Source organism: Anneissia japonica, unplaced genomic scaffold (assembly GCF_011630105.1).
Source record: "Anneissia japonica isolate Jap-2015-1 unplaced genomic scaffold, ASM1163010v1 scaffold287980_len571666_cov165, whole genome shotgun sequence".
NCBI classification, from domain to species: domain Eukaryota; kingdom Metazoa; phylum Echinodermata; class Crinoidea; order Comatulida; family Comatulidae; genus Anneissia; species Anneissia japonica.
Genome location: NW_022720008.1, coordinates 405353 through 428429, shown reverse-complemented (window position 1 = coordinate 428429; position 23077 = coordinate 405353). Strand labels below are relative to the sequence as shown.

The window sequence follows — 23077 nt, the reverse complement described above, 5'->3', positions numbered from 1 at the left end:
TCTTCTCGGAAATAGACTACAAGCCTTAGGCCCAGTGTACACAATTGGCTCATGCGCACTATAAAGAACCCGGTTGTGGGTTACCCCGGTATACTGGTTTAAACAGTCCCTGTTGTGGAAAGACGAGAGTAGCTGGTGCCAATTTACCGGGTACTCTCAGACAGTAAGAGACCCTTAGGGGAGAAGAAAGTTACTGCATGAGCTTGTCCATGCTTCAAATGTCATCTTTATAAAATAGCGCTATATAAGTACTGTAATTGTATCTATTTATGTATGATGATGATGATGATGATGATGATTACAATGTTTATGACCATGATGAAAATAAAATTATGGTGATAATGATTTAAAATACCATGTGTTGATGATGGCAAATGATATTGATGACTATGATGGTGATGATTGCCTATGTATTACTCATAGACAACGGATAGTTCTTACTAAAAATCAATAGGTATATTTTTCTAGCAAATATCATAATTTCACAATTAAAAAACAAAGCTATATCTCACCTTTCCTAAACGCAAGAAAGCGCCGTCATACCCTTTGGCAAAATGCCAGTCTGTGATAGATGTGAAGATGCGAGTCATGGTGGAATCATCGAAGGAATCGATGGATATGATATTGAAGTGACGAGTAAACCGGCCTGTGATGTCATTACGGCCACCGCCTGGAGGTCCCATTGCTGCTACTATGATCTGATCACATAAAAATATTTTTGAATGTCAATCAACTCAATGGAAAGTACCAACAATCTTATAATAACAAGATAGTGCTCTCCGCGTTTTACATGTAACAAAACACAAGCGTCCATCCACGCAAAAAGCAACAGAAAGTAATTGTAATTGAGAGAGGGCGTCCTAGTTGATTTAAATAATTATGTTTACTTTCATAAGTCAAATATTAATAATTAATAATTATATAATGTATTTCTTCTCAATGTATTGTACTTTTTTATGTCTTATATAAAGTTGATTTCTTTTGTACATATTAATTCATTTAAATTTGTCATTGTTTATAATATTATAGATTATAATATTCGGTACTCTGTTTTGTGATTTTTAATGTTTGCCAGTTTTCGAATGCATTTCCTTCTTTATCGTCTTCTTTGGACAATAAATTATTTCAGTATTCAATTTATAAAAATTTGGTTCAATTCTCTACTATTCTATCCCTGGATACTCACTGTGTCAATCAGCTCAAGCTTAGAGGTATCTTTCTTGTCATACCAATGCTTGTGGTCGACCCACTGCCTTAGGAGTTCAATCGGGGGTTGGGCACCATAGATCTCCTTGGCTGGCATGTTGAGATCATCTACAAACAAGATGCACTTCTTGTTCATTGGTGGTCCATACACACCTTTTCTTCTCCTAAAAACGTAATTCACAAAAATTAATAGTATGATACTGAATGCTAAGAAAGTATAATACATACTCCAAGTATTGAAATACACGCCATCGTGTATTTCAATACTTGGAGTATGTATTATATTTTCTTATCTGAGATTAATCAGTGGACCTTTCGGATACTGAATGCTGTTCTTCTAGTTAGGAACAATGGTACATCAATAGTCAATTAATTCAAACTACTTAGACAATAATTTGTTTATCTTGTTTCGCAAACTTTTTGTTTTAAGATTGTCAGAGGAGGGCAGAAAAAAAAATGATAAAAATTTGTTTTCTTATACTGTATTTAGCAAATTGTTTTGCCAAAGTCATCCAGATGGAAGAGAAAATAAAAATATAATTTTATTGTTGAATGTTACCAATGTGGTAATGGGATGGTTAAATGCTTTAAATTTATATAATTAGGAAGAAACATACATACGGTATCTTATTTTTTGGAGATTTCAAAGCAGCAACGGAGATAGTGAAAATATAGAAAAACTCTTTTTTTCCCTGAAATTTTCAATTTTTTGTCTGGCCTTACAAAATAGATTAAAATATTTGTAAAATATGGCTTTTAAAATAACAAATTGACTATTATTCCTATGAAATTGGGGGGAAAAATAAAGATTTTAGTATCATAATATATTGATATGTACATAAAGTAGAGTCAAAGGAAGTCATTATTTGACTATTTGATAAGCTTACACAGTGAATGAATACATACCTGTCAAGTTTAGACATGATGATATCTTGCGTCTGGTTGGCTGAAGTACGAGCAGAGAAATTGATGTTGTTTGGTAAATATCTGTAATATGAGACAAAATTTAGAATGTAGAAGTATGTTTAAAAACTCAAGATGCATAATTTATAAAATTTAAGAAAATAATAATAAAAAATAAGGCACCGAAAGGATCTGGCCACCCTACCACACAATGCCGAGGCTTAGTATAAGATGGGCACACCTCATCCCCTACGTTCTGTATTGAATACGGTACTTGTATACCTTACCTTAAATTACACAAATCAAATCTTTTGCAGAACTTTATTTAATATAAAACTTACTACACCATTTAGGTATTTTTACTAGGGAGAATGCTATACAGTTGATATGAAACAGGTCTTTAATCATTAAATCTTTTTTTTGCCCAATATACAATTAAAATAATTATTCAACATTAATCATTTTTAGCAAAATAATACGACATACATATGAGACTAAGCAAGCAGTTTATATGGTTAAAACTGTGTTTTATTGTTTCCATTTTTTTCTTAGGCATAAAAAATTTAATGATTTTGCTTACTTTTCTTTTGGTAACCCAACTAGGTAGCTGTTGGTAATGGCTGATTTACCAGTACCTGTAGGCCCAATGAACATCAAAGGTATCTCATGGACCAGGTAAGTATCCAAGAAGAACACCTGTTTAGCTGTGTCATTGGTTTGAATGATCAAATCACTCACCTGAAAGGTAAAAGGTTATGCATTTTTACCGTGCAGAATTTGAGGGTATCTGCGCAAAAACAAATGAACAGATGTATTTAGAAAAACAAGAAAACAGGAACCCGAAGCCAGCACCCAAATCGCAGTATGGGAATACGTCCTCATCGCTGGGCAAGGAGCTATTAGAATGAGACCCAGCACCAGTTGAGTCTCAGCCATCCCAGGTAAAACATTATAACAGCCTACAAGTACTGTAATAATGTAAATATAAAATATATTAACAAAGATTCAAATATTGATTAATATTTTTTGGTGGGTATGAGTCAAAATTTTCTTGTTTTTGGGATCAGGAAAATGTCACTTGGGTTTTTAGCCCCTAACCTGGCTCCTACCATTCTTCTATCAGGGAAGAATAAAACAAAATTATTAATGTGTACGTGTGTGCTGAAAAGGCAAAAAAAAAAAAAATATTTAGGTTTGTGAACCGAGATATTACAAAGTGAATATTCTTATCATTATTTAGTTACAAATTTATTACTCGACTATATTGCAGCTCTTTTGGGCTAACATCTTTATTTTGAGTCAAGTAATACTTACTTTAGCATCCTTTGGTAATACTGATTTAGATTTATCAATGTAGTCAATCCAATCTGTCCACTTTCCACTAGATTGTTTCTCAAAGAAATAATCATAGATAGTTCCTCTCTCAGGGAATGAGTTACTCTGCAAGGGAAAAAAAATAATTGAAGGATTTCATTAAGTTTGAACAGAAAAAGACGATCTAATCATTTAATAACAGTTCGGTATTTTTTTTTAAAGTCATCTGTGTATTAGATACTTTTTGCCAACTTTTACCTTAGTGATTTTGATGCTCTTTGGTTTTGGATGTTCTGGACTGGTGCCGCTGATGAGGACACGGAAAAACTGATCAAACTTCTTTTGACTGTCGCCGTTTAAAGTTCCACCAACGGTCCACACAAGGGAAAATAGGAAAAGGCCTTGCAACCACAGTGTTATCTGATTTAAAAAAGACAAATGCATTTCTGTTATTTCTTCTACATGGTATTATAAAATTTTAACAAAAGGAGTGGACGATTCCATAAATTTCCGAGGTACTGTAGGCCTAAGTTTCTAAAAGGAAATTGGAATATTTAATCGGGCCATTCAGTTAAGTAATTATGAAATAGACATTAAATTATATCTATAAAAATCATTGTAAAAAGTAAATGAACTTTAAAATGGTCTCTTTGGTTTTTGTGCTGCCCTCACTCACCTGTTGGTTGCTCATTGTAGTTTGGCCTTCTTGTCCAGACACTGCAATTTCATCCATTAGGCATGTGTAGAGGTTCATTAATGAATGCACAAGGTGGATTGAAGTTGTCTGAATAAATACTTTGCACTCATGTCGGATAAAATCTAAAGAAGAATAATTGACATACATATATTTATTTCCATTCTAATATAATTCTATAACGATACTATATCATTTTCATATAATATAATAAAATACTGCACTACTGTATTCTATCTAAACCGCTGCAGTTCATGTTAGATTATATTGACATACATATATTTATTTCCATTCTAATATAATTCTATAACAATACTATATAATTTTCATATAATATAATAAAATACTGCACTACTGTATTCTATCTAAACTGCTGCAGTTCATGTTAGATTATATTGACATACATATATTTATTTCCATTCTAATATAATTCTATAACAATACTATATAATTTTCATATAATATAATAAAATACTGCACTACTGTATTCTATCTAAATCGCTGCAGTTCATGTTAGATTATATTAATTTAAGTACACTACTTGGTAGATAATTCATTAATGTGTATAGATAATTCACTATCTGAAAAACAAACCATTTCACCTGCAGTGTGTAGTGTAGTTTTATATACATGCTGTTACTATCCCATTTACCAGCAAACCCTTTAAAAGGGCATTCAGGCGGGTTGGTGAACCAGGTTTTGCCAGAATCTTATCTCAATAATCCAATTAAACATCAAAGAAGAATACCTCTACTTAAGAGTCATTATCACAGCAGGCATTGCTGTTTTTCAATAAATTACCAGTATAGTATTTAAAAACCAGGCTGGAAAATTTTAAAAACCTGTTGTTCAAAATAATTTGGCATTTTTATTACCTTAGCTATAATTTCAGATAAAAATCATAATAAATATGCTTTTGAATTTTAAAAATCAATGACTTATGTTAGAAGTTACAAAATGGTTTTTAATTTAATTGTGCTAGTCTTCTTATGAACTATTCGTAACTAATGAGCCTCACTGTTAATCTTGTTACAAAATTCCCTGAAGCAGTAATTAATAGAGATAAGAAGAGATCGGCAAAACCTGGTTCAAAAATGTAAAATTTGGTAAATGGTGAAGTTTCCTCATGTAAATAAACAAATATGCATATAAATAATCAAATAAGTAAATAAATAAATTATCCTGGTACAGTACTTTGAATAATCCAATCAGATATTAAAAAATAGACTCAAGAACTATATTCTCTGATAAAATATAAGCAAATCAACAGAATAAAACTAACCCCAACATGGGTCAATCAACCATTCAAATAAGTCATTGATTAATTCCTTGTGCTCTTCTGTGATAGAGGGCGGTAGATTCTCCATGTAGGATGTCTTAAGAGGGCGCCACCCAAGCTGGTGAGGTTCCATGTAGATCATGCCACATCTGCTGACAGTGGCTGGCGAGGCTTGCTCCAAGTCCGCAGGTTCAAAGATCAGGTTCTGCTTATTGTTCATCTGGATGATCTCGCCACTCATCAGACATAACTAAAAGTTTAAATAAATGATAAATTTTGAGGTGTAGTTTTAAGGATTTGAGCCCATGATCATGACATTAAAAGGTGGGCACCTTAACCATCTAGTCACACCTCCACCGATATACAACTTAAATATAAAAAATTATAAATTAATTGCAATAATTTAGAGATATAAATTGTATTAAGAAATATTATTATTTTAAAATGTGGACTCTTTAATATTTCAATATTTAAGAAACATTTTTCTTATATTGTTACCTTCTTGTTATCATCTAACACGGTGTTCATGTTCTCAATCCAGACGGCGTCTACTGGACCATCAAATAAAATCCACTTGCGGTCCTCAGTTTGTGAGGCAGCCTGTTCACGAAATGTATTTGCCAGTACACCTTTGAAAATAAATATTATATGCATAAATATACAGTATTACTATATCATATTATTCATATAATAAATAAATAATCTCCTCTATGTTTATATACTTCAAAAAATATACAATGCTTTGAGATATACTTGCTATATAACACCCAACTGTAAACAACATATACACTAAATAAATATAATGTGCAATTTCTGTATTAGCAGCTTCTAGCCCAGTTCACCTTATTAAGTGTTACATCAAACCCAAATATGGGTGAAACAGAGGTACCCATATTTGATATTCAAAACATGATAGTATAACGCAAACTCTGAATAGGTCTTTTCACATTTCATTGCACACTAACTGCATGACAAACATAATCAATTCTGTAGAGATAGTATTACCATTGAAATTTCAGGTTTATTTTTGGTAACAAAAGAGTGTTAATACTGTATTATGAAAGAGTATATGAGGAAATAAAAAATTCTGGACACCCTACACAAACTTCCAAACAATTGTCCTCATGTAGGAGAATTGAAGAGGTGGTGTGCTGGCCTACTAACTTTGAATAGCAACATACTTTCATTATTTCATGCTTTGTACCTGACAGTAGTGCCTAGTAAAATCACATATAATACTGTATAAGTATGATATTAGGTTTTTGGGAAGAGATGTTGTGAATTACTTTACAAGTACTTTCAAATTTTTACTATTATATGGAGCAATTCAAGGTAAGTGTGGAAATCATAAGAGGTAACCAGTCCTTGATGGGTGAAAGACATGTGTAAAATTGAAGTTTTAGCTTTAGGGAAACAAAGTATTTGGCATTTGAACTGGGCGAGGCCGATACAATCAAAATGATGGGTTGCATAGCAGTAGCAGTTAAGCGAATACGATGGTGACTACACTGGCTGATAATAAGATAATATTCTAGGTAAAGACAGCTGAAACGAAGTATTGTGTTTTTACAGATCATTTGCAGTTGCGGCTCCATGCCTTAGTAATAAACTACCATTTATTATTTGCTAGTGCCAGTCTACTGCTTTGTTTAAAAGAGCTCTCAAGACAAATCTGTTTTGTAATTTTGTAGTTTTTGTTTTTTTGTCTTGCTTGCTAAATTAATTGATTTAGTTACATACCCCATTACTTGAACACCTGTGGGTTATGAATAGGCCAGCCCTTGTGCCTACAAGTTGCCTGCAACGGTGCAGTGATGTGTGTGGTGTCTCTTTTCTGGTAGCTTCAAGGTTCACAGAAATGCTTGGATCTGTCATTCTGTAGTGCCTTGAACACTACTGCAGTGGATATATGCGCTTTATAAATCTAATAAGCAATTAGTAGAGCTCTGCATAGTACATTATAGGAAAATTATTTTATGAATCAAGGTTAGATTTAATGCATGAAAATATTTCCTGAGGGCCTGCAAGCCCCGAAGAAAATTTTTGAATGCATTAAATCTAGTATAATTATAAGTATAATTTTGCGGTAATGTACGATACATGCTTTACTAATTGCTTTATAAGTCAATCGCTGTGAGTTAATGTAGTTTATTTTTATAACTCTTTATAGCGGTCATAGGTTGCCATTGATATGATCAGTATGCTGACTGTGTGTAGTCGTACAATTATTCATAACTAGGCTTGTCTAGGCTACAGCCAATGAAAAGGAGACCTTGGCGGCCTCCCTGCCTGGCCGTAGGTCTACATCTAATGTCATTCCTTAAGTCTTTAAAATAGGTCTATAATATTCCTATTAAACTTACAGTTTGTTTAGTGTATGCCTAGGCTTCATTAATTCAAGGATTCCTTAACTGTTCATACTTAATACTGAATTTGAAATAACTTTTTCTTGGGTTTTAATTGAGCTTGTTTTACAAAAGTAGTTTTCAAATTACAATTCAATTTTATGGCAGTGCGTAATGTTTTTGTAGTGATGAAAAAATAATGAATTTTTTTTTTTGCACAAAACATAAAAAAAATCAAGACAAGCGTCCACTATTAGAAATATTATTGGACGGTGGGAATAGGCAAATAACATTTGGAGTTCCAGTGATGACATCACAATTGACTAATTATTATTATTATTATTTTTAGGAGGGTCTGTTTCAAAAATGGTTATCATGATGAGAAAAATTAAAAATAAATTACCATTTATGACAATCATTGCGTTTGTTAACATTTATTATCCTATTGTAGTCAATTCTGACATTTTTGTACACACTTCCTAAATTTTTAAAATGTCGGACGGAATTTCTAATTCTCAGAAACTAATACCCTGGCTTGCTACCCAAGTAATTTTTTCTTTCAATCTTCTTGTTTATATATTTAGACACTGTGTTCTATATTTAAAAATTTACAAGGACAAGATTTTGTTTTCATATCATACTTTATTTATTTATATTTTTTCATATCAGATTTTTATTTATTACTTTCTCCAAAATTCTATCCGATCACCAACTAAGAAAGTTCAATGCATTTAAATGTTTACTCACTGTGAACTATCAACTTTTAAGGTATATATATATACTCATATATATATATATATACTCATAGGCCAACAGTAAATATTTAAATATTAAATAATTATACCTATTTTGGTGAGGTGAATGCCAAACATCTATTCGCTGGAAATGTGACTATGAATGGTCACAAATCATCAAACTATTGTAATTTCTTTGCTTCACTGTCATTTTAGCAATTTATACCAATTATTCTATTAATTATTGTATACAACTTTTGTGGCAACATAAAATATAAAGAAGGACTTATGCATCACAACGACCTTAACAAATTATGTCCCTGGTCAAGATTAAATTATCTGATAAACTATTGCATTTGAATTCAATTATTATGAGTATAATTATAGGTATTAAAACGATTGCTAATTACATTTTACGATTGGTCAAAACTTTGTGCACAGCTTGAACAACATGATTCAGGGGCGGATTTAGGGGGGGCCGGCCCGGCCCCGGCCCCACCTTTTGGGAGGTAAAAAAAAGGGAAAAAAAGAAAAAAAAGAGAGAAAAAGAAAAAACTGATAGCCCAGAATGCCTCAAATGTTATGTTCGTGCATCTAGAACACAATAATTTCGCGGGGGCATGCCCCAGACCCCCTACGACAGTGTTGTCTCAATCGGCCCAACTTTCGGCCCCCGCTTCCGGTCCCCCTTTTGGACATTTCTGGATCCGCCCCTGTGATTACTTTTAATTCAATTAAATTCTGGCAATGCTCTAAAGCACTACATGGTACTGTATGTTGTTCTAATGAAAATTATCCAATAAACATTCTGATGGAGACTTGATATAATAGCATATCATCACTTTCTAAATGAAGCACTGTCAACATGCCAAAATATCTCGTAAAAACGAGAATTTCTTGGATGGTGAAGTAAACAGTCAATGAAAAAAACAAAACGCCTCTCAAATTAGATTGATATTACTTGTGTACTGTAAAGCTATGCAATATTCTATGTCTACCATCCAGTGTTAAAAACTTTAAGTTGGTTTAGACAGACACTGCCAGCAGCTCATTAGCAATATAGAAAAGATGAGACTAATAGTAATACTCAGGCCTGGCCTTTTAAAAATCGTAGGCAAGTTACAAACCACTCTCCTTGATATTTTTGGCAAGCTTTTGGAATGCTTCAAATCGTTCTTCTTGTGCTTTTTAGGCGAGCTTTCAGCAAAAAACATGACTCCCCACGCATGACAAAATCTTTAAGATGCATATTAAAACATTCATCCAGGTCACCTATTTTTAAGTTCCAAACCATTCCTGTAATGTTAGGTTTTTAATTATTTTGAAACATTGACATTACTTACAAGTGTTCACATAAATAAATTTCATCTTTTTCGGCTGATTATTAAACAACAAACGACTGGAAATGCGTGTAAACTTCTGGCTACCGCAATGAAACAACGTATTCTTGCGCTAGGCAGCTCTAGGGAAATCCCCATTTCTTAAAATAAAATACTTATTGAGTATATATATCTATTTTAAACAATCATTCTAATTATGGTGACTAATATTAGGCTAAATATATTGGTAATTCTAGGCCTAAGTCATTACTACTCACAGCCCACTGTACGAGGCATGCATCATCACGCACCACGTTTTATAAACAAAACAGAACTTGAGAAATATCTTGTGATACAAAGTTAACGCATACACAGAGGATGTATGCCTTTCTTCAATTATTTTCGAGTAAAATAATTATTACAACTTCAAGAAAACTCATATTTTTATAGCATAAATTAATTATTCTAAAATTATAGCGGTATCAATATTCTCTCTAAAATGGTACAAGCCACCGGGAACCAAATGTCGAACAGCAAGTTTCACTAGCCCACGTATGTTTTTTTGGGACATCATAAATGAAGCTACTCGTGTGACCTCGAGGACCCGAAAATTTCTGAAAAGTAATTTGTTATAGTTTTGAGCGAAGCGGTTTCGAACAGAAACAGGGTGTTTCAAAATTGAAAAATTATGAAAATGATTATTTATACAACCCAAACCATTACTTGAATGTCGTAGAAAATGTAGTAGGAATCCTAGTACAGCACTGTAGTGAGTATAATGACAAATACTAGGCCTTTAAACCGGTCCTACCCTTGGCGAATTAATTGGGCTAGCTTGGGCCCAAGCTAGACAGACGGCGTCTGATTTTTGCCGCGGCTTGTGATCTCAACTTTTTGGGAGTAAGTTAATGTCCGGTGTATAGGCCGCACCCCAAACATCGGAGGGAAAATTGCGTATAAAATCTGTGGCTTATACACCAGAATATACGGTATTTAAGATGCGCGATATTTAAGATATCGCGCTCCTTGGGGTGGCTTGAGAAGCGCTGTAGCGCGCGATCCGCCTTAAAAGGCAAGGCCTAAATACTGACACCACTCCATCTTTTTTTTTTTACAGATGTTTACCGGCAAGGCATCGTGCACATTAAAAAGAGGCAAAGATGGACAAAATACTTGTCCAGATCATGACGGCAGAATACTGGAATTTTACTGCTCAACTTGCCCAAAATCAGCATGTAAACAGTGTGAACATATTTTAGACTGTTATCGAAATAAACATGATGTGATTGAAATGAAAACAGCTGTAGATGAGTTTAACCAAAATGCTTCTGAACTTATTCAGCAAGCTGGGGAAATTAAAACCAAATTGCAAGAAAAATATAATTACATCAATGAAGATAGTTCAAACTTTTACAATCATCTAGAATTATGCAAAAAAGCTATAAAATATCAAGAAGAGGCATTAGTAAGGGAAATTCAGGAGAGAAGCGAAGCATTGATGGCAGATCTTGACGAGAGGGCCAAAGCAAAAAACAATGATTATAATACAAAAATAAAAGGTCTTGACTCAAAGAGGAATCATGTAGATAGTCTGAAAACAGCTATCAATGCAATAATGAACAAACCAGAAAAAACAGAGAGCCTTGAGCACCATAAGAGAAGAATTAACACTCTTAGAGATGAGGTCCTAGGAAATGATTTTGATAAATCATTTCAAATTATGAACATTACACCACATTTTATTCCACCTAAACACTTGCAAGAGTTGGTGAATACAGAAGGTGTTGGTAAAATCACAACTGCTAATAGCATGACATACAAGGTCGCTGAAAATGATAAAGCAATTACTGTCACAAAAGGAGAACTATTTGTAGTCAATGTATCAAGTCTAGCAGATTGTGATGCGTGTAAATTAGCTGCCACTTTAAAGAACTCATCAGGTGAAAAATCAGCTGCTGATGTAGAAAATCAAGGAAATGGAAAGTACAAAATAAGAGGTAGATGCTATGAGGAAGGTGACTGGCAGATGAAGATCACTGTTGCAGGGGCACACATCAAAGGATCACCAGTAAATATTAAGGTTGAGAAAACACTCAGACTTGTTCATACCATTGACAATAAAAAATATACAAACACAAACAAAGTGACAGATGTAGTGTTAGATAAAAATGGATACATACTATTATCAAGCTATAGTAAATGCATATTAAAGTTTGACCAATCAGGTTCAGTGGTTTCTGAGATAAATTGGGAGGCACAGAAGGTACAGATCAACAGAATGCATCTGAGTGATGGTCACATGGTGTTTAGTAATGGCTTGCAAAAATGTGTTATAATGTATGATGCTAAATATAAAAAGATTCGTTCATTTGGGAAAACAAAATTGATGTACCCAGAGGGTTTGACAGTTAACAAGGAAACTAGAATCCTATATGTAGCGGATCGTGAGGCTCACTGTGTGTTTAAATTTGATGTTGATAGTTCTAAATAATATGAATAAAAACAAATAAAATGACAGATGTAGGGTTAAATATGGATGCACAGTATTATCACCCTAAAGGGTCTGTGGTATTATCAAGCCACAGTAAACGTGGATGCTTCCAATGGGTTATGGTCACACGGTGTTCAGTAAACAGCTTTAGAAAACGTGTAATAAATGTATGCTATTAAATAAAATATGATCTCCGCTCATTTGTAAATAAACAAATTTTAAATATCCAGCGGGTTTGACAGTTAACAAGGAAACTAGAGACCTATATGTGAGCAGATCATGGAACTCAATGTGTGGAATTTAATTGTTGATAATTTAATAGACCTTTCCGGAGTGTCAATCAAACTTATCAACTGACTAATCAGAACAGCGCCAGGAATACGCGCGCGTCTCACAAACACACGTGTTGTCCCACAAACGCATGTGTTTGCGTATGTTTTAACACTGTCACCTTGTGGGACCTTAGCAACAATATCCAAGGGGCGGGGCTTAGCGGAAAGGTCCATTGATCCCCTCAGTCAGCACTGATTGTGGCAAGTCATATGACAGGCTTGCCCACTAGGTCTTCAGGCCCGTATCCACGGGGGTCCCAAATCGAAAAACGTCCACTTACTGTAAAAGCAGAATTGATTTTGAATTTTTATTCGTAATGGTTACGAATTTATACAGTAGTATTTTTCATTTGGGAAACAATTTGCTTGTTTCTCCATGTCACCCACTGGTAATTTTTTGATAGGCCCTATCGCTGTGTTCACGGACATATGGAGATTAACATGATAAAATGCCTTCAAATTAGTCTACTAGGACGGAAAGAAAGCAAATTTTTTCGGCCCCTGGACCCAGGCCAAGGCCCTGGGCGTTCCCCTGGCCCCCAGCTTGGTTGCTCGCTGTGCTCGCAAAATGCAACCCCCCCCCCAATTCAAAAAGCTGGATATGGGCCTGATCTTGTAGTAATTAATGTGTTTATCAAATTGGGCCTAGACAGCTTCTCAAAACCTTTCAGATTTTTAGTCTACATGGAAAATTCTTTTTTTTCCTAAATTTAATTTTTTGGTTAAATTCTGACATTTTTGTACACCCTCCCTAAATTTCTAATTATTAATACCCTTGTTTGCTAACAAATCATTTTTTCTTTTAATCTTCTTGTTTATATTCATTTTTAGCCAACATGAAAAAGTTCATAAAATCCATTTTAACCTGAAAATTCTATAATCATTCAATACGTATACAATTTTATAGCATTCAGTAAGTAGACATTCTCATTCAACATGTTGTATACTGCAGGCAGCACATTAGCAGAATAGAAAATACAGAAACTCATCCATTTTATCTTTTACAGATATCTGCTGACAAGGCACAGAACACATTAGAAGGAAGTACAGATGGACACTTTATCTGTCCAACTCACTACAGCAAAATAGAGTATTTCTGCTCAACTTGCAAGAAATTAGCATGTAAACAATGTGAACATGTACTTCATTGTTTTGAAAATCATCATAAAGTGATTAAAATGAAAAAGGCTGTAGATGAGTTTAATCAAAATGCTACTGAACTTATCAAGATAGCTGAGGAAATTAAAAACAAATCAAAAGAAATGTTTGACTGCATACTTAAAGATAGATCAAACTTTGACAATCATCTAAAATTATGTAGAAGAGCTATAGAACATCAGGAAGAGACACTTATCAAAACAATTCAAGAGAGAAGCAGAGCATTGATGGCAGATCTTGAGAAGAGATTCAAAACAACAATTGGAGACAATGATAATAAAATAAAAGACCTTAAATCAAAGCTGGATCAAGTAAATAATCGGAAGACAGAAATTAATGCACTAATGAACAAACCAGAGGAAACGGATAATCTTGAACTGCATAAGACAACTATCAACTCTATTAGAGATGAGGTCCTAGGATTTGATTTTAAAATGATGAATATTATACCAAAATTTATTTCATCTAAACACTTGAATAAGTTGATAAATACGGCAGACTTCGGTAAAATCACAACTGTTGATAGCATGATGTACAAGGTTGATAAAGATGATGAAGCATTTACTGTCACAAAAGAACAACCTTTTGTTGTGAAAGTAACAAGTCAAACAAAGAGTGATGCATGTAAATTAGCTGCCACTTTAAAGCACTCATCCGGTGAAGAATCACCCACCAAGGTAGAGTATCAGGGAAAAGGAGAGTACAAAATAAGAGGTAGATGCAATGTGGAAGGTGACTGGCAGATAAAGATCACTGTTGCAGGGACACACATCAAAGGTTCACCAGTAAATATTAAGGTTGAGGACACACTGGGACTTATTAACACCATTGACATTAAGAAACATACAAAAACAAATAGTGTGACAGATGTAGGGTTATATACGGATGGATGCATACTATTATCTAGCTACAGTAAACGTATACTAAAGACTGACCAATCAGGTTTAATTGTTTCTGAGATAAATTGGGAGGCAGAGAAGGTACAGATCAACAGAATGCATCTAATGGGTGATGGTCGTATGGTGTTCAGTAATGGCTTTCGAAAATGTGTTATAATGTATGATGCGAAATTTAAAATGATCCGTTCATTTGGGAAAAAAAATTTGATGTACCCAGAGGGTTTGACAGTTAACAAGGAAACTAGAATCTTATATGTAGCGGATCGTGGGGCTCACTGTGTGTTTAAATTTGATGTTGATAGTTCTAAACTACTGGGTAAGATAGGTTCACAAGGTAAGAAAGTAGGTGAAATGAATAAACCACAAGATGTCACTTTAACTAAGGAAGGTCATGTGATTGTTGCTGACTTTCACAATTGCAGAATACAAATGTTTGATGTAAATGATAGGTTTATGAGAACCCTTGTATGCTCTGGTAATGAAGATGGTAAAGTTTGGGCTCCTTGTGGTGTAACCATGGATATGGATGAAAATATAATAGTATCAAGTAATCATAAACTACAATTATTTGATAAAGATGGAGTTTTCATAAAACGAATAGATCACGAAGATGATGGATTAGACATCCCATTAGGAATCACTGTAATCTCCAATAGACCAAGAAGAGTAGCAGTAGCAAACCACAAAGCAAACAATGTTAAAATCTTTAACTATTAAATTACATTGAAACACATGACCAGACTATGTATTTCTAAATAGTAGTAAAAATGATTTTATTGTTTTTACATGATTATGATGTCATTTGATTTGATTTGTGAAAATAATCTATCGTATAAACGATAAATCATTATTGAATTGTGCTAGTGTGAAAACTTTTTTTATTTTCTATATGAACAATTGCTTTTTAGCTTTTTATCGTTATTGTCATAGCGAAAACAGGCTTTAAAAGTGAATGCTAAAAACACATAAATAAATAAATTACCTTCTAGAGGAAAAAACAGGAAACTACTACCTTAAAAATTATTATTTTATATGTTTGGAAGACCAGGTCCTATTGGTTAGATATCACATTGTTGCAAAACATATTTTTTTTATAGAGTACCACAGTCATGTCGTCATGTCAAGTAAGATACAACATCTTAATAATTACATTAGAAATTGGGATCTATGGTTTGTCAGTGGCGAAAATGGCGCCCGATTGAAAGCTTTTTGCAACGATAGCAACGGTAGCGTGACGTAACACTGTAGTACTCTATATCTTAATTTAAACATGGAAATTGATAGTGTGGTTTGCATGTCTTGTATCTCGGCAAAATTAAATTCATTGAATTTTTTATGTATGGTAACCATGTAAGTTTAATTAAATAATTAATACCGGTAAATAATTTAGGAAGAATTGTACATGCTTTATACATAGATATTACAGTTTGTGGCATTTTAATGTCAAATATATTTTTTTAAATCAAATGTGATATAAATGTACACTTAGAGGAAATTCCAAGTGTTTTTTATTTTGTAACTTTAAAGAATGGTATACTTTTTTTTTTCTGTTAACCTATGGTCATAATTGTTAGTGTTAGAATTTTAAATCTATAAGTTTTGAGTTAAGTACAGTAATCACGTAAGTTGAATTAAATAGTTATTAAATAATTTAGGAAGAATCATATTCTCTATACATATATATTACAGTTTCTGGCATTTTAATGCCAAATATATATTTAAGGTATTGAATTTAAAAGAAAATTCAAATGAAATGTAGACTTGGAAGAAATTCTGAGTGCTATTTTTTGTAAAAATGGTGTAATTTTGTTGTTTTTGCGCTAACCCACAGTCATAATTGTTGCAGTTCATTTATTAAAGTACCCTAAACTAAATTACAGTATGATATTGTATTAAGGGAGAAATAAGATAAAAAAAAAATTATTTGATCAGCAAATTTGCTGAAGAATTATAGATATAATGGTGGCAAAATGGCATGATATGTATATAGTGCAAGTTAACTGGGCATAAGTACTACCATGTTAAAGGTTTGTATTTTTTTGCCCTTTTGTAATGTAATCTATACGCCCCACTTACAACGTCACTGTGTAATTTATGACATGCACGGATGAATGGGGACTGCGACCTCTACGATGATGAGAGAAATTGGCCCTTGACCGCCTAGGTCTAGGAAGCAGGCCTAGCCTAGGTCTAAGGCCTATCCTAGGCCTACTTGGTGGGATTCTTTCATCATGGTACTTTTTTTTTTATACTAGGCCTTGTATAAGGTAGATCACAGATATTGACTGCTCTAGATTCGGGCAACGGTGAAATCTATATCCCCTCGGTGATGTCGAGACCATAGCCTACTATCTTAGATAGTAAGCTACGATCTCCACATCACCTCGGGGCAATAGATTTCACCATTAGCCTCCAAAAGATTGAAAATTGGGCAGCTCGCTTGGTGAAGTGTGCCAAAAGATTTGAATAGCATTCAACACCATTGTTGAAAGACTTCATTGGCACCAGTAAATGCATGCAATTTAAGACCTTGCTCCTGGTTTACCGCTGCCTAAATGGTTCTGCTCCGAAATATATCTCCAAATTGCTAAACATCAAAGAGAGCAGATGAATGCTAAGATCCAGCCAATAAGTGCTCCTGGACATCCCAAGGAGCAAACATAGCTGGGGCGATCAGGCTTTTAGCACTGCTGGACCAAGGCCCTGGAATAAGCTCCCCTGAACATTAAACAATCACCTTCACTTGACAGTTTTAATTCACTACTCAAGACGCACCTTTTTCAACAATATCTTTTTTTGCAACGGCACCACAAGCAGCAACTGTTGGAATGGTGCCATATAAATACAACGATTGATTGATCGATTGATTAGCAGTCAATATTTGTATATTTATTATATTTTTATAAATAGTGTAGATTTGTAGATTCTCATGGCGCTTTATATGTGGACTAGGAACTCGATCATGACTTTCTTCACCCCTAAGGGTACCTTTGTGTCTGTGCTACCCGGTCACCTGGTACCAGCAAATCTCGTCATCCACCACAGGGGCTGTCTGTACCACTACACCGGGGTATCCCTATACTCAGCTCAAATGATGTACTGGGTTCTTTATAGTGTACATGAGCCATTGTGTATGGGCCTACGGTTCATACAGTAGTCCTTATTCAAGAAGACTTGTTCTACCACCAGTAGCAGTACACCAATGGCTGTAGGTTGCGCCACCTTTGCTAGCCGCACGACCACTTGACTCGCTGGGATCATGGGCGCAGATCATGGGGGACACATATTTTTAAGGGGGGTTGGTCCCCTCCCACAGATTAATTAGATCTCTATGGTTGCCAAAAATTACTGATAAAAGATCATGAAAAATAATGGTGATGTGATGATGATGAATTTTACTATGTAATTTCCTGCCATTTAGAGGTACAGTAGGGGCCTACTATTACCTCAATTTTTCTAAACATAGACCCATCCATGGTGGTGCTGAGGTGGGTGTGGTCTCATGAAATATCCCACCCCTACCCCCACCTTGCAACACAGATCTACACCCTTGGCTGGGATCCCCTGTTCAATATCATTCAATATAGTAATCATGTACTGGGACAACACACATTAATTGCCTATCATATTACAGAGTTTACTTGCAGTGTACTTGAACCATGCATACACTGTTGCTCATCTTGTACAGCATATATAATGCTCATATTTAGCGCCCTCAACATCTCAAGCAATACAGACATGGCCAGCTATCCATGCATTAACTATAGTAATTAAATACATACAAAATACTATTATAATAATTGCATTATTAAAAAGGTTTATTGTTGTATTGTTTGTGTTCTGTTTTTGTTCCCGTTTTCCTTTTTTTTTGCCTATCTACCTCACTAGGCTTTAAAAATTTGGCCCTTAATTGCCACAGACACTCCTTTTGCAAAAAAAACATTTTATCTATTTTCTTTTTCTTTATAAAAAAATTTACATATTACAACAAATTAAAATTTATTATAAAGCATATATTTTATAAAAAAAAGAAAATAGATAAAAATTTTGTTTGCAAAGATAATATAAGTGGTAATTGAGGACCAATGGTCCAAAAGGGTAGAAAAGGTGTTCCATTCATATTGTTGAGAGATCCAAAGAATTTTCCATCTGGAAGCTTTACTGCTCACAACAATGAAGTTTGAAGAACAACTAGTGATAGGCAAAACTTGATCTTTGAACCTGCAGACTTTGAGCAAGCCTCATCAGCCACTGTCAGCAGATGCGGCATGATCTACATGGAACCTCACCAGCTTGGATTGCGCCCTCTTAAGATATCCCACATGGAGAATCTACTGCCCTCTATCATAGAGGAGCACAAACATTAATAAATGACTTACTCCACTGGTTGACTGACCCATGTTGGGGTTAGTTTATATTTTATCAGAGAATATGGTTTCTTAAGCCTTAAGGTACCAGGATAATCTATTTCTTTGTTTGTTTCAGTTTATTTATTTATTTGTTTTGAAATATATTTTCTGTATGAAACCCAACTTTCAACAACTAATACACTACACACAATGTGAAATATAATAATAATAAAATAATAATAGTTCATTCTTATATAGCGCATATAAGCAAGCTCTCAATGCACTGAACATATTACTACCCCGGTCATTGGATCAAACACGTATGGAACACATACTCAGCTATCTGGGGAGAATTCCATAATACTGTATTGCAACTAGTAAACAGCGAAGTTGTGTTCGAACCTACCAGGTACCCACTTGTACTCCTGGGTGGAGAGAGGCAACCGTATATAAAGTGCCTTTCCCATGGACACAAGCGATTTGCACAGCGATATTATCTGTTCTGTATTAGTAGCTTCTAGCCCTGCCTGCCATATCAAGTGTTACATCAGACCCATTATTATAGGTGAATCACTGGTACCAGTATTTACACACAAAACATGGTAGTGTAACACAAGGGCTTGAAATTAAGGGTTATTTGGTCGCATTTGCGACCTGATTTTTAAAGGTGTGACAAGGAATTCAACTTTGTCGCGCTCAGTGCAACAAGGTCATTTGATAGCGCGAGTAGATTTTGGAAGCGGCAGGAAGGTGGTTTTCCTCCAAATCCCAATTATTTACAACTTGTACAGCCCATTATTTTCAGTCAGGCAGTACGCTGTTATCATTCATTTTACATGTACTGTATCAACCAATCAGCATGACCTAGACAATTAAAGTGTGACGTCGTACACTAAAACCGTGTCGATGTGCACTCATCTTATTCTTGGTAAATAAGCGACCACCGTCAAAGCGAAGGAGACTGGTATAAAAACATCGGATTGCACGATTTTTTACTATTTTATTGAGTGCTACTCTTATCTGTAGCTCCTCGTAATTGTGAACGTTTCCTTAACGTATTTGTTCATAAAATAGACTATGTACCGGAATTTCAAACGATCGTATACAGTATTGACTCATATGATGTAAACGGCCCAGATCAAGCAATAATCAAAATTTAACTCTAAATAGATCGTAAATAAATACAATTAGGCATCATCTGGATGATTATATTCCAAGTACTACCGGTATTAAGGCAGACCTCTTCTATTGAAAACCAAACGAACTACCTAAACCTCATACATTATAAAATAAGATTAAGAGTTATTTCATAGGCAACTAGTAATGGGCCTCTATCAAACAATTTATTTCGTTCTTAACAAGTATCAGCAGAAAGTAAGCAAAATGATTGTTTAATCATGTTTTGAAATAATATAAAAATTGAATTGTATATAAATGAATATTTAAAGATTAAATTTTAAACGTGGAATTAATAAAGTGCAACAATTGAGTTAATTGGTTAATTTAATCTATAAGATATATAAAAAATATATAATTCTACAAGGAATGTTTCTTGTTTTGACAACAAAAAACGTAACAACAAAACAACATCGAACTAATTGGTAGCAGGCCTTCCAATTACGAAACTATATTTCGCGGAGTAACATCCCAAACCATGTGTGCGCCCGACTACACCGGCTAGCGAGTGAGTAAGGTATATTGAGTCCATTGCAAGTTGTAAACCAATTAGAATGCTAGGATATTACATCATTCGGGGCAACTTGCAATGTTTGGGATATGTTACTCCGCGAAACCTTTGTAAACACTAGAAGTGTGACGATGTTCTCTGGCGATTAATACTGAAGTTTGGAAGTTGAAAGGCGTACCAGTTTTTTTTTTTTTTTTTTTTTTAATAATTCTCAATAAAAACAACCATTGAACAAGAAAATGAAACTATAGATCGTTATATATGTAGGTATAAGATACTTTGCTGAAGTTGTACAGGCCAAGGCCTAATGTTCTAGGCTACATTATAACCTAAATAAGAAGTGTCGCCGACCGACTGTGTGATGCCAATTTTTCAGGCTTAAAACGAAGCCTAAATGGCCTTTGACAAGTGGGGAGCTGGAATCTCAGCACTCCCGAAATGTTGGTGAAAACTCTGGAACTCTGTTGAGGTTGAAATTATTATGTGTAAATTGATTTAGAGTTATCTCATAAAGAAAAAATTCCATTCACGCATATTAAAAATAAGTCTGCCAATTTCCACGCAAATGTTGCAGTAAAGTCGGCCGGTGGCAATCGTAACCAATGTATAGGCATTCGCAGTGTTAATGCGATTCTGCGGACCTATTTTCTCGAAATTTCCTGCACAAATGAAGAAAAATACTGAAAAATTTAAAGGAAGTGTACAGAAAATATAATTAATGTTTCAGTAATAATAATTAATAATTTTATAATCAATATATCAATCCACTTAAGTAACTGCAGATTTTGGCAGTCCATTGACTAGACACTTTAGCTAGCACATTATTACTGCTCATGTTTTTCTTTTTTACATTGTGTATATCTGTTAATAATTAACAGAAATTTGTAATTTTATTAAAAATATTCCTAACAATTGAAACTTTCCATGAAATACTTTCCCTTTCCTTCCAGTTAGGTTGAATTTTTTACCTTGCACCTTATTTCTTTACTATCCCTTTGATATCTATTTTCTTTTTAATATTGTTTCATCCTTTTTCTTATTTCATTTTTGATACTTACCTTTCTTTTAGTTTTTTCATTGTCATTTTCTTTCCACCATTTTACTTCTTTCTTTTTTTTTCCCCTTCCTTTTGTTATTTCTTATTTATTATTTTTCTTGTTTTTTTTTCAATTTTTAAAAATCTCTTCTCTTTTTCTTTCATGTCTTCTTTCTTGCATAATAATCCATGGGGACAGTGTACATAGGTGTGGGTGGGTAGGGGTTTGTTAGGAAATATAAAGAATAAAATATCGTGAAAAGGGGATGCGAAAAGGATGAGGAAATATGTGCTACTAAAAAAAATACTTGTGCTATCAAATTTTTTTGGGGGGTGCCAGAAAATTTTGGCAGTGCTACCAAGAAAAAAAGTTAATTTCAAGCCCTGGTGTATATGTATGACTTAAACAGAATTTTTTGAATTGGTCGTTTCATATTATAGTGTTTATGTCTTGTTAATTCTTTTAAATTCATTGCATGCACATTATAATTATCATTATGTATAAAAAAATGTATAAAAAATATATAATAATAAAATAGAGTAATAAACATCGAAATTTTGGGTTTATTAGTAACAACAAAATATGTTTTGATACCATGACAGAATATACTCTGAACTACAATACTGAGAAAATACAAATTTATATAATTTAACAAAGTTAATGGCTACAGTATCTTGATTTATATTATATGCAACTATTTGTTTCTTGCCGTACCTATTGTGTAATGGAGTGTATCTGGTGGTATTTGAATCTGTTCAACCATGAAGCTCCGTAGTCTAATGGATGACGCTCGCCTTGACAGCAAAAATAAATGAGAACAAAAGATTGGGTATGCTGACTCACCTACCAACTTTGAATAGCTGCATTATTTCATTACTTCATGGTTTGTACTTTGATACTTGTGAATAATGACATCACAAATATAACAATAATACTGTATGAATGTACTAAGTATTTGGAAAGAGACATGAATTACTTTACTAGTAGTTTTTAAATATTATTATATTTGGAACATTTCTAGGTAAGTGTTAAAATTTAGAGAGGTAGGGAGTTGAGTAACTTTCTGGTGAAAGACATTTGTCATTGAATGTTTTAGCTTTAGGATAAACATAGGTATGTACTAGTATTTGAACTGGGCAAGGCCTATAAAACTGAAATCAAACATAATTGAATTTGAATTCCCAAACAAAGCCACAATGGCCTAGTCAGGCATATGTCTACAGCAGAAGGTCTAGGGTTGGAATGAATGAATCTGAATCAGTCAATATGTATGGTACATATTAGACTGTCTCATTCAACAAGTCACATACTACAAGCAGCACATTAGCAG

The 23077-nt window shown here is 33.9% G+C and overlaps 1 protein-coding gene across 2 annotated transcripts in view; it reads right to left on the bottom strand.

The window, feature by feature from the left end:
- Window positions 1-23077, bottom strand: part of LOC117111172 (dynein heavy chain 3, axonemal-like) — an 87153-nt gene that overhangs the window by 21442 nt on the left and 42634 nt on the right. For both annotated transcript variants that reach the window (XM_033254047.1, XM_033254048.1), the window contains 9 exons: window positions 5895-6025; window positions 5400-5646; window positions 4100-4242; window positions 3682-3843; window positions 3424-3549; window positions 2690-2847; window positions 2113-2193; window positions 1187-1370; window positions 513-698 (listed from right to left, as the gene is read on the bottom strand). In XM_033254047.1, the coding sequence (XP_033109938.1) occupies window positions 513-698; window positions 1187-1370; window positions 2113-2193; window positions 2690-2847; window positions 3424-3549; window positions 3682-3843; window positions 4100-4242; window positions 5400-5646; window positions 5895-6025 (1418 nt within the window). The remainder of the gene's footprint in view (window positions 1-512; window positions 699-1186; window positions 1371-2112; window positions 2194-2689; window positions 2848-3423; window positions 3550-3681; window positions 3844-4099; window positions 4243-5399; window positions 5647-5894; window positions 6026-23077) is intronic.